The sequence below is a fragment of the Drosophila montana genome, unplaced genomic scaffold (genome assembly GCF_035044405.1).
Source record: "Drosophila montana isolate Dmon_TW-CO22-7 unplaced genomic scaffold, ASM3504440v1 contig_786_1, whole genome shotgun sequence".
Classification (NCBI taxonomy): Eukaryota; Metazoa; Arthropoda; class Insecta; order Diptera; family Drosophilidae; genus Drosophila; species Drosophila montana.
In genome coordinates this window covers 464,358-479,379 of record NW_026999081.1, presented here as the reverse complement: position 1 = coordinate 479,379, position 15,022 = coordinate 464,358, and the positions used below count along the sequence as shown (strand labels likewise).

General features: G+C 41.5%; 1 protein-coding gene and 1 long non-coding RNA gene across 12 annotated transcripts in view; one reads left to right on the top strand and one right to left on the bottom strand.

The window, feature by feature from the left end:
• Nucleotides 1–7,295, top strand: part of rg (rugose) — a 259,509-nt gene extending 252,214 nt beyond the window's left edge. For all 10 annotated transcript variants that reach the window (XM_064698965.1, XM_064698960.1, XM_064698958.1 and 7 more), the window contains 6 exons: nt 1,504–4,423; nt 4,500–4,673; nt 4,754–5,017; nt 5,135–5,331; nt 5,410–5,561; nt 5,700–7,295. In XM_064698965.1, the coding sequence (XP_064555035.1) occupies nt 1,504–4,423; nt 4,500–4,673; nt 4,754–5,017; nt 5,135–5,331; nt 5,410–5,561; nt 5,700–5,790 (3,798 nt within the window). In that variant the 3' untranslated portion in view covers nt 5,791–7,295. The remainder of the gene's footprint in view (nt 1–1,503; nt 4,424–4,499; nt 4,674–4,753; nt 5,018–5,134; nt 5,332–5,409; nt 5,562–5,699) is intronic.
• The window catches only part of LOC135440015 (uncharacterized), a 101,701-nt gene that overhangs the window by 23,206 nt on the left and 63,473 nt on the right, over nt 1–15,022 (bottom strand). For both annotated transcript variants that reach the window (XR_010438224.1, XR_010438225.1), the window contains exon 3: nt 10,780–10,828. This is a non-coding gene — a long non-coding RNA (uncharacterized LOC135440015). The remainder of the gene's footprint in view (nt 1–10,779; nt 10,829–15,022) is intronic.

Here is a 15,022-nt window from a genome sequence, read left to right as displayed (position 1 = left end):
GGTTTTGGGCTCTTAATGAACTGCCTGCATTATTAATACAGCAAATCCCCTGCCACGCCTCCCTCACCACGTTCTTCTCATCGTGTGTGTGGTTGTGCGCGTGTGCGTGTTTGTGTATTCAACGTAGTCCGCAAGTGTTATTCGAGCTTTCAGCCGAACCTAACAAGAGGCGATTGATTTCAGTTGCTGCAAAAGGATACGCAGGATATGCAGCATATTGCGTAGGCGCAACAGCTGCCACACACACCCACCCGCACACAACACACTCACACTGACACTCACACACACACACTCATACTGACACACACACACACATACACAGCTCTGCGAACACCCACTTGTGCCGTTTTGCTGTTTTTGTATTTGACAGTTGACATTTGTCAAACGTTTTAACAAAATTCTGTCATATGACCATCCTTTTGAACCCGTTCCTCCGCCCTTCCTCGCTTCCACGCACCACTGATATGCCCCACACAAGCCGTCTGTCCGTTATGTCCAGTTTGCCTAATGCCTATCGGATGAGCTGAATTACGTAATAGCAAAATTTGTTAAGTGTTGGCCAATCGGGGGATAGGGGGGTTGGGTGTTTGGGCTTGTGGCTTGCCTTTTATGTAAATCACAGCCCCCAATACACAAAAGGGTTGAGGGTCAGGCGGGGCATTTTGAAGGAGGGGAGCGGTGGGTTTGGTTAAGGGGTGACGGGTATTTCATATAGATCTGCTGATAACATTTTGTGCGTGGCGTTGACAAATGCATGTGTTGACAAGGACGTTGAGAGGACGTGGCTGGTCAACAGGATTTGAGAAGCGGACGAGCTGTGCCTTGCGCTCAGGAATTTTGATTTATTGTTCAATGTGCATAATTAATGCGCAAATGATACCAAAACACACAAACACACACACTCACACACACGCACGCACACATAAGCACGCACAAACACACACACACACTGCATAACTATCGCTGCGATTAAATACCAGGGCACGCCCAAGAGAACCATTTTAGACAATCGATAAGTTCGATGGCAGCTACTATCGAGACAACAGATAAGCTAAAGTCGGGAGATGCCTGTGATTAGCGACATGACGATAGATATGATAATGTGAATATTGATTAGAAGAGGGCCGTCATTCCAAAGTCGATGATTGAGTTAATCGATAGTAGTCATGAGCTATGAGCTCTCCTATGAGCTAGCGATGGTGCGTTTGCTGTAAGTGGCGATTATAGAGAGTCAATAGTGTATCGATAGCTAAAACTATCGACAATCGATAGCAAATACAAGCCAAGGAAATAGTTCTACAGCACTTTTTGTCGCCTTAGCACCTGCTTTGCCAATGCACCTCTCTCTCACGCCCTTCACCCCACAGAGCACAACTTGTTGTACATATATTGCACTGGCAACACCTCTCGATGAATCCCACATAAAATGCTTTTACACCAAAACCTCCATTGACTTTGATCTCACATTTCGTGTTATTCGCATCTAAAACTCGATCCATTTAGAGCGTCGATTCGGATGTGGTGTCTCTGAACATGAACTCGACAGAAAACGAAGTACCCGAAGTCGAATCGTCCAGCGATATTTTAGCCGATGATCACAAGCCAAGCAACTCGAACGACGAGAGCTGGACGGATGTCAATTTGAATGAGGACGCAGCCGTCCAGGCGGCGGCCAGTGGCGGCATTGTCGTGGGCCTCGTTGATGCCAGCGACAGCGCCAAGCACGAGCAGCAGCAACAACAGCAGCAACATCAACAGCAGCAACATCAGCAGCAACATCAGCAGCAGCAGCAGCAACAACAACAGGGCGTTTCGCGCGTGGGCATGGCCGTGGGCAGCGAGCGTGGCGATAAGCCCGACTCGGAAATATCGGTGGTGCGCGTGCCGGACGGCTATAGCGTTGGTGGTGCTGGTGTTGCCGCTGGCGCCGGCAATGCTGGCACAGTTGCTGGCACGCAGCAGCAGCGCACGCGACCCGATGAGCTGCCAATGAAGCCGCCGGCGCTGGTGGCGCAGCTGCCGCTGACGACGCCGTCGCGCGAGGCGAGTCTCACGCAAAAGCTGGAGATAGCTCTGGGTCCCGTGTGTCCACTGCTGCGCGAGATAATGGTTGACTTTGCGCCGTTCCTCTCCAAGACGTTGGTCGGCTCGCACGGCCAGGAGCTGCTGATGGAGGGCAAGGGACTGACCACATTCAAGAACTCACACTCTGTCGTCGAACTGGTGATGCTGCTCTGCTCGCAGGAGTGGCAGAACAGCCTGCAGAAGCACGCTGGCCTCGCCTTCATCGAGCTGATCAACGAGGGCCGCCTGCTCTCCCATGCCATGAAGGATCACATTGTGCGCGTGGCCAACGAGGCGGAGTTCATTCTCAATCGGATGCGGGCCGACGATGTACTAAAGCATGCCGACTTTGAGTCGCAGTGCGCCCAGACGCTTCTTGAACGGCGCGAGGAGGAGCGCATGTGCGATCATCTGATCACAGCCGCTCGCCGACGGGACAACGTCATTGCCAGCCGGCTGTTAGAGAAGGTGCGCAACATAATGTGCAATCGGCATGGCGCCTGGGGCGATGCCAACGGCATGGCCGCCATCACGAGCTCCATAACGGCCAGTGTGGGCCCGCTGGCGAAGAGCACCTACTGGAAACTGGACGCTTGGGAGGATGATGCTCGGCGTCGCAAGCGCATGGTACAGAATCCACGTGGCTCCTCCCATCCCCAGGCCACGCTCAAGGCGGCGCTAGAGAATGGTGCACCGGAGGATGCCATCTTGCAGACACGCGATGAATTCCACACGCAAATTGCGGTCTCCCGTGCACATCCATCGTCGCAGCACAACAGCGAGTTGTTGGACGATGCCGAGCTGCTAATTGAGGATCGGGAACTGGATCTGGATCTGACCGGACCCGTGAATATCAGCACCAAGGCGCGTCTGATAGCGCCTGGCCTGGTGGCGCCCGGCACTGTTTCCATCACGAGCACTGAAATGTTCTTTGAGGTGGATGAGGATCATCCGGAATTCCATAAGATCGATGCCGAGGTACTCAAGTACTGCGATCATCTGCATGGCAAATGGTACTTCTCCGAGGTGCGCGCCATTTTCTCGCGTCGCTATCTGCTGCAGAATGTGGCACTGGAGATCTTTTTGGCCAGCCGCACCTCGATTCTGTTCGCCTTTCCCGATCAGCACACCGTCAAGAAGGTGATCAAGGCACTGCCACGCGTTGGCGTTGGCATTAAGTATGGGATACCGCAGACCCGTCGCGCCTCCATGATGTCACCCCGCCAGCTGATGCGCAACTCGAACATGACGCAAAAATGGCAGAGACGCGAAATCTCCAATTTTGAGTACTTGATGTTCCTCAATACGATTGCCGGACGCACGTACAACGATTTGAACCAGTATCCGATCTTCCCTTGGGTGCTGACCAATTACGATTCAAAGGATCTGGACCTCAGCCTGCCATCCAACTATCGGGATCTGTCCAAGCCAATTGGCGCACTGAATCCTTCGCGTCGTGCCTATTTCGAGGAGCGCTACGAGAGCTGGGACAGCGATACAATACCCCCATTCCACTATGGCACCCACTACTCAACGGCCGCATTCACCCTTACCTGGCTGGTGCGCGTGGAACCCTTTACGACCATGTTCCTGGCGCTGCAGGGCGGCAAATTTGATTATCCCGATCGGCTATTCTCGTCCGTATCGCTGAGCTGGAAGAACTGTCAGCGTGATACGTCCGATGTCAAGGAACTGATACCGGAATGGTATTTCCTGCCTGAGATGTTCTACAATGCATCCGGCTACAGGATGGGACATCGCGAGGACGGCGCCCTGGTGGATGACATTGAGCTACCCCCTTGGGCCAAGTCCCCAGAGGAGTTTGTGCGCATCAATCGCATGGCCCTCGAATCGGAGTTCGTCTCCTGCCAGCTGCACCAGTGGATCGATCTGATATTCGGCTACAAGCAGCGCGGACCGGAAGCGATCCGGGCCACCAACGTGTTCTACTATCTCACCTACGAGGGCAGCGTCGAGCTGGACGGCGTTCTCGATCCGGTGATGCGCGAAGCTGTTGAGAATCAAATACGCAACTTTGGGCAAACACCCAGCCAGCTGCTAATGGAACCGCATCCACCACGCAGCTCCGCCATGCATCTGTCGCCCATGATGTTCAGTGCCATGCCCGAGGATCTGTGCCAGATGCTCAAGTTCTATCAGAACTCGCCCATCATACACATCTCGGCGAACACCTATCCTCAGCTATCGCTACCCTCTGTGGTCACCGTGACCGCTGGTCATCAGTTTGCGGTGAATCGCTGGAACTGCAATTACACCGCATCCGTCCAGAGTCCCAGCTATGCCGAGTCGCCGCAATCGCCAGGCTCCAATCAGCCGCTGACCATTGATCCAGTGTTGGGTAAGTAACTTGAATTGTCTGTCTGTTTAGACTCTGATTAATGGCCCTCCCCCCCCCCCCCCCCTCCACCCAACAGCTGTGCATGGCACCAATAACAACAGCAACGCGGTCAGCCGTCGTCATTTGGGCGACAACTTTAGCCAAATGCTTAAGATTCGTTCCAATTGCTTTGTGACCACTGTCGACAGTCGTTTTCTAATTGCCTGCGGCTTCTGGGATAACAGTTTTCGTGTGTTCGCCACAGAGACAGGTGAGTCGGCTAGACCGTTGGCCTCAATCTCAATGCCCTTAACCCAAACCTTTTCCAATTCCCCATCTCTTTGTGCTCAGCGAAAATCGTGCAAATCGTCTTCGGCCACTTTGGCGTCGTCACCTGCATGGCACGCAGCGAGTGCAACATTACCTCGGACTGCTATATAGCATCCGGTTCGGCGGATTGTACGGTACTGCTCTGGCATTGGAATGCCCGTACCCAGAGCATTGTCGGTGAAGGGGATGTGCCCACGCCACGCGCCACACTCACGGGTCACGAGCAGGCAGTCACCTCGGTGGTGATCAGTGCTGAGCTGGGGCTTGTTGTTTCGGGTTCAACGAGTAAGTTTAGCTCGCTGCCGGCCTCAACTTTAGCCTAACACACGCACTCTCTCTCTCTCTCTCTCTCCTCCGCTCGATTTCTTTTCTTTTCTTTTTTCTATTTTTCTCGCCGTCTAGATGGACCCGTTTTGATACACACCACTTTTGGCGATTTGCTGCGCTCGCTGGATCCGCCCGCTGATTTCCACTCGCCGGAGCTGATAACTATGTCGCGCGAGGGCTTTATAGTCATCAACTATGACAAGGGCAATGTCGCGGCCTATACCATCAATGGCAAGAAGCTGCGCCATGAAACGCACAACGACAATCTGCAGGTAGGCATTCACTCGGCACTCGTTACACTCGGTACTCGGTTACATTTGCGCTCTCTCTTTTTCTTTCACTCGTTGCAGTGCATGCTGCTCTCGCGCGATGGCGAGTATCTGATGACCGCCGGCGATCGCGGCATTGTCGAGGTGTGGCGCACTTTCAATCTGGCACCGCTCTATGCCTTCCCCGCCTGCAATGCGGGCATACGCTCGCTGGCGCTCACTCACGATCAGAAGTAAGTTTGAGTTGTTATTCCAGCTTCATTTAAGTTACGCCTGCATTGCTTTCTCATTGCTAACCAATGTTTCTTTCTCCCGTTCTCTCTTTTTTTCTTTCTCTTTTGCCTGCTCTTTTTCGCTCTGCTCTTTCACAGATATTTGCTCGCTGGCCTGTCAACTGGTTCCATAATTGTGTTCCACATTGATTTTAATCGCTGGCATCATGAGTATCAGCAGCGCTACTAAACCAGCGAGTGCGTTCCACATTTCACACATTCCACGTTCCACATCCACACACACACGGACAGCTGAATCAAAATTGCGAGAGCGCCGCGAGCGATGTTCAGGCAAGTTCAAATGAGAGCTGCAGAGAGCGCAACGATGTACTTAAGAGCGTTGAAGAGAGCTCGGGTGTTAACTTGTTTCTTTCTACTTTTCATTTTTATTATCGATAGACATTTACAATTCTAGGCTAGTATGCAAACGAAACTATATATTTTTTTTTGTCTAGTATTACTTAAAATAGCATATTATCTAGTATGTTTGGTGTGAGCCAGTCGGAAAAACAAAACACATTTTTTTACTAGTTATACGGCGTGTAGTACGTTAAGTTACAGCAATGAGACAAGAAAAGCAAAAATATTAAATAAAAACACATAAGAAAAACAAAAACTAGAAGACAAGAAAGAACACAACAAGCAGCAATCGGCTTAAGTTGAGTAGTTTTAATAAGTGCAGACAAGAAACAGAAGAGTTAGTGTTTATAAAACGCAATAAGCAGTTAATAAAACTTAAAGAAAGCATAAAAAATTAAAATTAAAAACAAAAAGAACAGAAAGAAACTTTAATAATAACGTAGCAAAAGTTCTCACAAAATAGATAAACACAAAAGTAAGCAAAAATAACAAAAAAAGAAAACGCTTGAAATGAAACAAAACGAAGGTAAACGAAACGAAACGAAACGAAATGAAATGAAATGCAAAAAATAAAAATAAGAAATGAAACCAAGTGGCCAAATGTATGAACCCGACAAAGAGAGAAGCCAGAGCCGAGAGACGATAAGTGCAACAGGAGAGAAGCCAATTTTTTAAATACTTATATTTACATGCAAAGCTTCAAATAAAATGCTTAAGCTTGTGACGTCACAAGTGGCACAGTAACAGAGTCACAAAAAAGCTAAAAGATAAACAAAATAATTTACATAAAAATGAGTTTAATTATAAATGCCGTGGCAATAAATGCGAAGCTAAAGAATTCGCGAACAGCGCACTTGCTAAATACGCGATATTTTAATAAAAAAAATTACTAAAAATACAAAATGAAAAACTAGTTGAAACTAAAACTAAACTCAAGAGGAATAACTCAAGCTAAATAACTCAAAATTTATCAACACTGCTAAAAGCTACTAATAAATACTTAACAGGTAAAACATATAATATATATATTAAATATGCAACTTAGCAAAATGGCAGAGGATATCGTTTTTATAAATATATATAATAAATAACACGCATCCGCAATGTAGCACCGCACACAATTAAAAAAAAAAAACAAAAAAAAAAAGCCCAATCAAAACCTTGGCAAAATTTATTGTATTTTTTGCCGTTTTGCAACACTTTTCATTGCGTCCGAATGAGTGGAAAAGCAAACTATAAGTTTTGTTAGCTTAAAAAAAAAAAAACGAAAAGAAACCGAAACCTTAACCTTCCTTAAAACCTTAAACACGTACGTCCACTTTACATTTAACTGAAGCAAAAACATATAGTTCTTGATTAGTTTTTATAATATATGTATATCAAATGCTTATGGTTGTCTGTAAGACACAGCGCAACCGGCCTGAAGCGCAGCTTTAAGGGGAAACGGAAATGCCAACTGCGAAATTACGGTTAACTGCAGTGCCCACTTCCGGCTGTTGCTGCTGCGGCGGCTGCGCATATCAATTGATTTTTATTATTAATTCTTGTTATGATTATTTCGTGATGCAAAGATTTCTATGATGAGAATGTTTCCCCCAAAAGTCCATCCAAGTCGCCAATTGCACTTAACAGTTTAGATTTGTACATAAATCTAGTTACATATTTATATGCATACTATATACATATGGCTATGTAGACAGCTAACTTAACATTTGGTTGTATTAAAGGCCAACCCCCCCCCCCCCCCCCCGCACGCTATAAAAGGCCGCAATCAAAGCATTAATTATAAAAATAACAAGAAATTTCAAGAAAGACAAAGCTAACCAAATGATAAGCCCCCAACATTCTAGATGTTTGCTGTGTTGTGTAGAGAAAAACATAAAAAAAAAATTTATTAATTAACTTATTAAAAATTTCCGATTTTTTTTTTTTTTTTTTTTTGAGATAATCTTAAGTTTTTGTAACTTATCAACTGACTAATGCATCCATCCAAAATTTATGTACTTAAAGTTGAACTTTAATGCAGCTCAAAATGCTTGCAAAAAAAAAAAAAAACAAAAGAAATTCATAATAACAAACGTAATTATGAAATTTAAAAATATAATTAAAAATATTATTAAAATATAATTATGCAACAATTTAAATTGGTTCTATTTCATGTGTGTGTTTGAATCTGAGTGTGTGTGTGTGTGTTAAATTCTTGGTTAATTAGCTGTGCATTTTTTGGTCTTAATTACTACTAACTAGGCTTATGGCAGAAATTTCTATGAATATTATTGAAATTGTTGCTTGTGTTTATTGTTGCAATTTGTGGCATTATTTTCTCCATTTTTTTTCACTATTTTTTTCGCCTAATTATTTATGTACATAATTTGAGAGATCGCACAATGCATGCTAATGAAAAACTATGCTCTTAAATGAATACAAAATGCAAATAATTGATTATTTAATCTAATACCTTTGAGTTCACGTGCAAAAAGCATAATTAAATGATGCGTAAAAAGTGAAATAAAACATATAAATTAAATACTATTAGAAACTTAAATGTTGTACATAAATTGAGAACTAGCTAAAAAGTATGTGTGTACTTAATTTTAAAGCAAAAAGCAACAAAAAAATAACTATCTAAATATAACGAAATTTATGTTGATTACACGAGAAGCCTAAAACAAAATAAAAACTAACTAAACCGCCAAAATATGCAAGACGCAAAATTAAATAATTAAAGCTACAGCAAAGCAGAATTTACATTAAAAATATAAATATTTAAATTAAATAACGCTAAAATTAATAATTATATTATAAAATATATGAATATATAAAAAAATGTTTTTTTTTTGTAATATGATAAAAACTAGCTTTTAAAATAATGAAACGCAGCACAGCAAAAGGCATAAAAAAAATACAAAAAACCATAATTTTAAATTAATGCAGTTTTTATAGTATTAAATAAAAGTCAAATACAAAGGGCATGGCATACAGCATAAAGCGTAGTAAATTAATAAATAAATTACAAAAATAATAATAATGAAAATAAAATAAAATACTTACATGTTTTTATTAAACATAGAAAATGGCTGACAGTTTTAAATTTATACAAAACTAAAATTAAATATTAAATTTTGCAACTTAATATTTATATTTAAGCATTTATTCATGCACGAGCAAATTATTTTATTTGAATTAACCGCAGACACACACACACACACACACACACACACAACCCCAAGAACTTGAAGGAAAATTAAATTATTTAACTGCTGAAAAAGCTATTCACACACACACACACACACACACACACACACACGCGCACACAAAAGCACACACAGACAAGGCATATTTAAAGAAAATAAAAATGTTTGTGTAAAGCCTAAATGAAAAATAATTGAAAATTGAATTAAAAATTATAAATATTGTACTTGAATAAATATATATAAATATATTTTGTCAATAATGTTAATTAGCAACTAAAAAATGCAAGAAAAATAAATGAGCACATACACAGCCAAACATTTCACATATATACATAAGTATACGCACAGACCTAGATATGTGCGTATATATAGATATATATATTCGAAGCTAAAGATACAGCTACAGAATAATGTTCATTATTATGGCTAACATTTTTTTTGCAAAAGCTAACAAATTGATAAACAAAAAAATCAAGAATATACAAATAAAAATAAATTTATGCATATGGATACGCTACGATTCTAAAATAAAATTAAAACAAAAAATACAGAAAAAAGAAAAGGAAAAAAAAATTGAAATAAAGTTTAAAAAGTTGCATTAATAAAAAGAAAATGAGAAAACCTTAACGATTAAACCTAAATAAATTAAATTTAAACTTAAGCAAGAGACAAACATTTAAAAAGCAAATGAGCCAGCATTAAAAACCAACAACAACAAATTATTATGTTCAATAAAGAAAGCAAAGAAATCTTACACGAAAAAAAAAAGCATTCTCGAGTTTTTATATTCTGTCAGTCTTTCAGCTGAAAGGTAAGTTAGTGCAAATGTTTGCCAACCACGTTGCCGAGCCATTTCCTGTCTTTGATCTATTGTCTGGAAAATATTGAATTCCCGCAACAATTGCACAGACAAACCCAGCCAGACACAGAAAAAAAAAGAAAAACCATACCATCCCATGCCCATTGTGCACGCTCCAATTGAACAACAAGCTGAACGCGTACTCGACTAACAGATGCCCTCTACAAACAGTCTAGAGAGAGCGCTTAATCCACAAGAAACTCACAGACATTCATAGAACTCGCTGCTGTTGGGATTACGTGCGAGTATCCGACTTTAAGGTTGCCCAGGTGACAGGTGTAAAATATATTAAAAAATCCACGAAGACACCTGCTTCTTTTATCTTAACTTAACTATTGCACCAGTTTTTATAGGTTAATTTGATGAAATTAAAGTTCAGATAACAATTTTGCCAAAATCCTATTCCGGATATCAACAAAATTTGATGATTCTTTGAATATCGCGGGTAAATAAAGTCCGAATTTCGAATGATATACCATTTTGGACTCATGCAAATCACGACTAACGTTTGACATACAGAACATTAATTTCCAAATTTTGACAATTTTTCCTAAATTTACCAAGGGATTACATCAGCACTTTTGCCAAAAATTGGTAAATTTAAAAATATAAATAAGTATTCGATTGCAATCCATTCTACAGAGCTGCGCGAGTCAGAAATGCCATATCTTGCGAAGATCGAGCCGCATTTAACCGAGCTTTGCTTAAAGTTATGCTTTAAAGTTTTTGAAAAGTATATAATTTCTTAGATTTTTGCTGCACTTACCGAATTGACAAGGGCTTACATCACAATTTTTCGAAAAATCAGGTCGTTTCTGAAATAAATAATTGTGATTTCAATATTTATTCACATGCCCAAAATATCTTATATCTATCTATCTATCTACCTACCTGCCAATCTATCTATATATATATCTATCCATCTATCTATCTATCTATATATCTATCCATCTATCTATCTATCTATCTATCTATCTATCTATCTATCTATCTATCTATCTACCTATCTGTCTATCTATCTATTTATCTATCTATATCTTTTTAAATTCGTACTTATAGTCATTTAGAGTTTTGAAGAGCTACGAATTTGAATATCCGCTAAAGTCGCTTAAGGTTCTACCGGAGACAGGTACAGAAACCTGATAAGACGCGCATATGGCACGCCTGAATTTTACTTATGTCAATTGCGCTTTAATTCCGTTTGTCATTTTCTACTGGGCAAAGGTATAAGTAAACATATTTGTAAAATATACATATATACTGGCCTCAACTAAATACATTAAGTATACGCATAATTGAACCATTTCTGATTGTGTTTCCTGACAGGATGCTTGTATATGCGAGCATAAAAAGCAGAATATGTTGCTATCAATTATTTTGTACTAAATTGCATAGTTTTTATTGCATTTGAGGCACTTTGAAGCTGTTAGCTCAGTTCATGCTTCGGCTAGCTTGTACACACGAACATATCTACGTATATTTATATGAATGTATATATATACACGACATTAGGTAAGAAGAGACCCACTTTTCTTGTAGCAACTTGCTTAAGCTATATTAAGTATACTTCCAACAATTTTATAAACAGCGCATTTATTTTGTGCCTGCATTCGAATAAAACTCTCAATAAATACAGAAAGTATATTTATACACATATATCGGAGAATACAGGAAATATATCTAGTAGCAACTATTTATATATATATATATAAGAGTTTCATTCGAATGGTATATATCCATATATTTACACCTGATTGGTGCCCCATAAGTTGCTTCCGCTCACTCACATCTCATATAAACAATACGCCCCATTTGCACATTGCTAGTTTACGGGGTATTGAAAAGACAGCGAAACGACGCTCAAGTTAACAGCTTCAACATTGCCCAGCTGTCTAAATACGAAAAATGCATAAAACGCAGCTGTAGCAGCCGCAGCAACAACAACAACAACAACAAACAAAAACAACAACAACAACAACAGCGCCTCAGAGCCCGAGCCCCAGCCTCCGCAACCCTTCGACTTGCCGCTTGTCATCAAAAGTCATATCTGTGAGCATATTATTCGACTGCCGTGCGACTCGCTGTGCTGTGTGTTTTCTGGAGCGTGTAATATCCGCTTCCTGCATTTCCGGTTGGCGCTTTTTGCACAGCGTATACGTAATATTTCCACTAGACGACGACGTCAAGGACGGCGCTAGCAATGGCGACTCTGCCACCAAATTGCTAGCGGAAATGCTGCAAAATTAACGAGCATGCGGCGCAGCAAGCAAACACAAGGAGCAGCCCCCTCACGGAGCTCCGTCGGTGGAGAGTGGCAGAGCGTGAGACGCTGCCCCACTGTTGCCATTAGTTAGGTTGCGCACGGCGCAAAGTAAATGCAAACATTTTTCCAAGCAGCAAATGCAAATTCTCCGTAAGTTTTCTTCTCATCTGCAGCCGAGGTAGCAACTGCAGCAGCAGCGCCAGCGCCAGCAGCGGCAGCGACAGCGGCAGCGACAACAGCTGCAAATTAGATGCATCAGTTAACCGGGAATGAGGGATGATATAAAGCTGCCAAGTGGCGAATGATGAAGCCGAAAGGGCCGCGACTGCCCTTCAACCCTCGACAATCCCAACTTATGCCAGCGCAAAATAACAAATACCAAACATTTAAATAAAACGCAAATGAACAACGTACAGATACCCTCTAACAGCGTCGAGCTGTCGTCTGTGCTGTTAACAGTTCGGACTCCATGACATTCTCAAGGCTCAAATATGGCAGCCAAATGTGTGCATATACCAAAGCGCAAGGCTCTACCCCTTTTTAGATAAATGGGCGGGGATATTCCAAAAGTGAAATGCGGTTGGTCTGTATATGCCATAATAAAGCCTTCATGCTAAAATTGGTGAATAAAGCTCTTATAATCTTAGAGTTATGCAGTAAAGACCATGACTCGATATCGATATTTATCGATATATTGTAAGAATGTGAAGCGATATGGTTGATTGGTTGATGTGTAAGAATATAAATATATGTCAAATTGAATGTATCTAGCCTTTGTAAATTTCGATAGACTACCTAATATATGCTATGATCTGAACCAGAATATTCATATATGCTATATGTTGCCGGAGCACACATTACCCTTTCGTAGCCCTTTTCAATGTTTACAGGGTATAGAAATATTTCACTTTAATTTTACAAAAACTTCATTGGTGCGTGCCGTCGCATATTGAATTCCATGCTGGGCATTTTTTATTGTAATTCGATTATCTCTGAAAAGGCATAAATCTCGCAGCTCGAAATTTCTCCGAAATCAATAAAAGTATTGTCAATCAGCAGCAAACGAAATCTGTTTACGGATAATAAAGAATTCGGAACGCAAGATACATATATATTTGAGATTTAAATGCTTCGCATGTTTTCACAAGAATTCTGTGTACTGTCGCTTGCAACCATTTGTTTTTTATTCGCTCGACTTTCAACATATTTGCAGAATAATTCGAAACGGAATTCGAATGCGGAAATCCGCTTCGCTGGGTGCAAGTCGGCGCTCAAAGTAGTAGGAATAGGTATATTTAAATGCTGTCTCTATGTATGAATTGTCTCTTACAGGAAAGGCAGGCCGAGTTCTTTTGAATACGTCTACCCGCTGTGTTGCAAATTAAAAATAAAGAAATTTTTCACGCCCTGCTATGCGATTCTCATGAATCCAAAAAGGATTTTTTTTTGCTTAAATTATAAGTTTTATAATGATAGGATGGCAAGTCTTAGTGTTGTGCACACTCTACTCTATTTACTTTCTTACTCCATACATTTCCCTTTCTCTTCCTCTTCCTCTTCCTCTTCCTATATCTTATACTTGATTTCTCTGTCCTACTCTTGCTCTAACTGAAACCCACTTTCACCTAAAAAAATGCATGTGTAATTTTTAAATATTTTTTTCTTGTCCCTCTCTCTCTCTCTCTCTCTCTCTCTCTCTCTCTCTCTTTCGCTTTTTCTCTCCATCTCTTTGCCTTTCGCTCTTTCTCTCCGTCGACTTCTTTCTCTCAATTTGTTTCTACTTTTTTCTCCCACTCTTACGCAAATACACTTTCCATTAGAGAAAAAATACATGTCATTTTGAAATATATTTTCCATCTCTTTCTCTCGCTCTCTTTTTGTCTCTCTCTATTTTTTCTACTTCTTCAGTTAATTTAAGCTCATATGTTCGATCTCTTTTTCTCTCTTATCATATTTCTTTTCCATTGATCATATTTTATTTTTCTAACATTCTCCCGCTCTTCCTCAAACCCGCTTTCAGGTTTTTCTTTCACTCTCTCTCTTTCTCTTTCTCTCCCTTCCTTTGCCTCTCGCTGCCTGTATATCTTTTAAATTCCTTCAGTTAACTTGCGATCAAATAGTCGTGTACTTTCAGGCATATCTCTTGTAATACCCAGCTTAATTTAATCTTAAGAACTGCTGCCAGTTTCTTAATGAAAACTACTTAAGCCAATTCGTGCTTCCCGTCGAGCCACTTCACCACAAACTAGCCACCATTCTAATTAGCTACTCAGATATCTCCGATTTGCACTCGTATGCAAATCCATTGAAGCGTTGTCGTCTGGTCAGAGGCCAACGTTCAACGCTCAACCACCGCCCATTTAAGCTCTTCAGTTCTCCAGCAGCTCATTTGTCTCTCTGTCTGCTGCTCCTGCTCCTGCTCCTTCTGCTGCTACTGGTCTTGCTGCACGCCGTTATCGTGTGTTGCGCCGTGTGGCATCATCTTTGGATAGTGTTGAAAAGTGTGCTATGTCGCGCACACATGGCACATAATTGAGTGACAACGCGGTTGCAGCATTTGCCATGTCCACACTGAGAGAGGTTGACATGGGGATTGTGGGCGTGGACAGGGGTAGCTCGAGAGGCCAACGTTGACGCACAGCAGCGAATTTGAATTTGTAATGAGATTACACCCATACACAGACACGGTCACATATATATATATATAGCCTCTGTCAGGTCATGCCAAATGAAATGAAATGTGTCC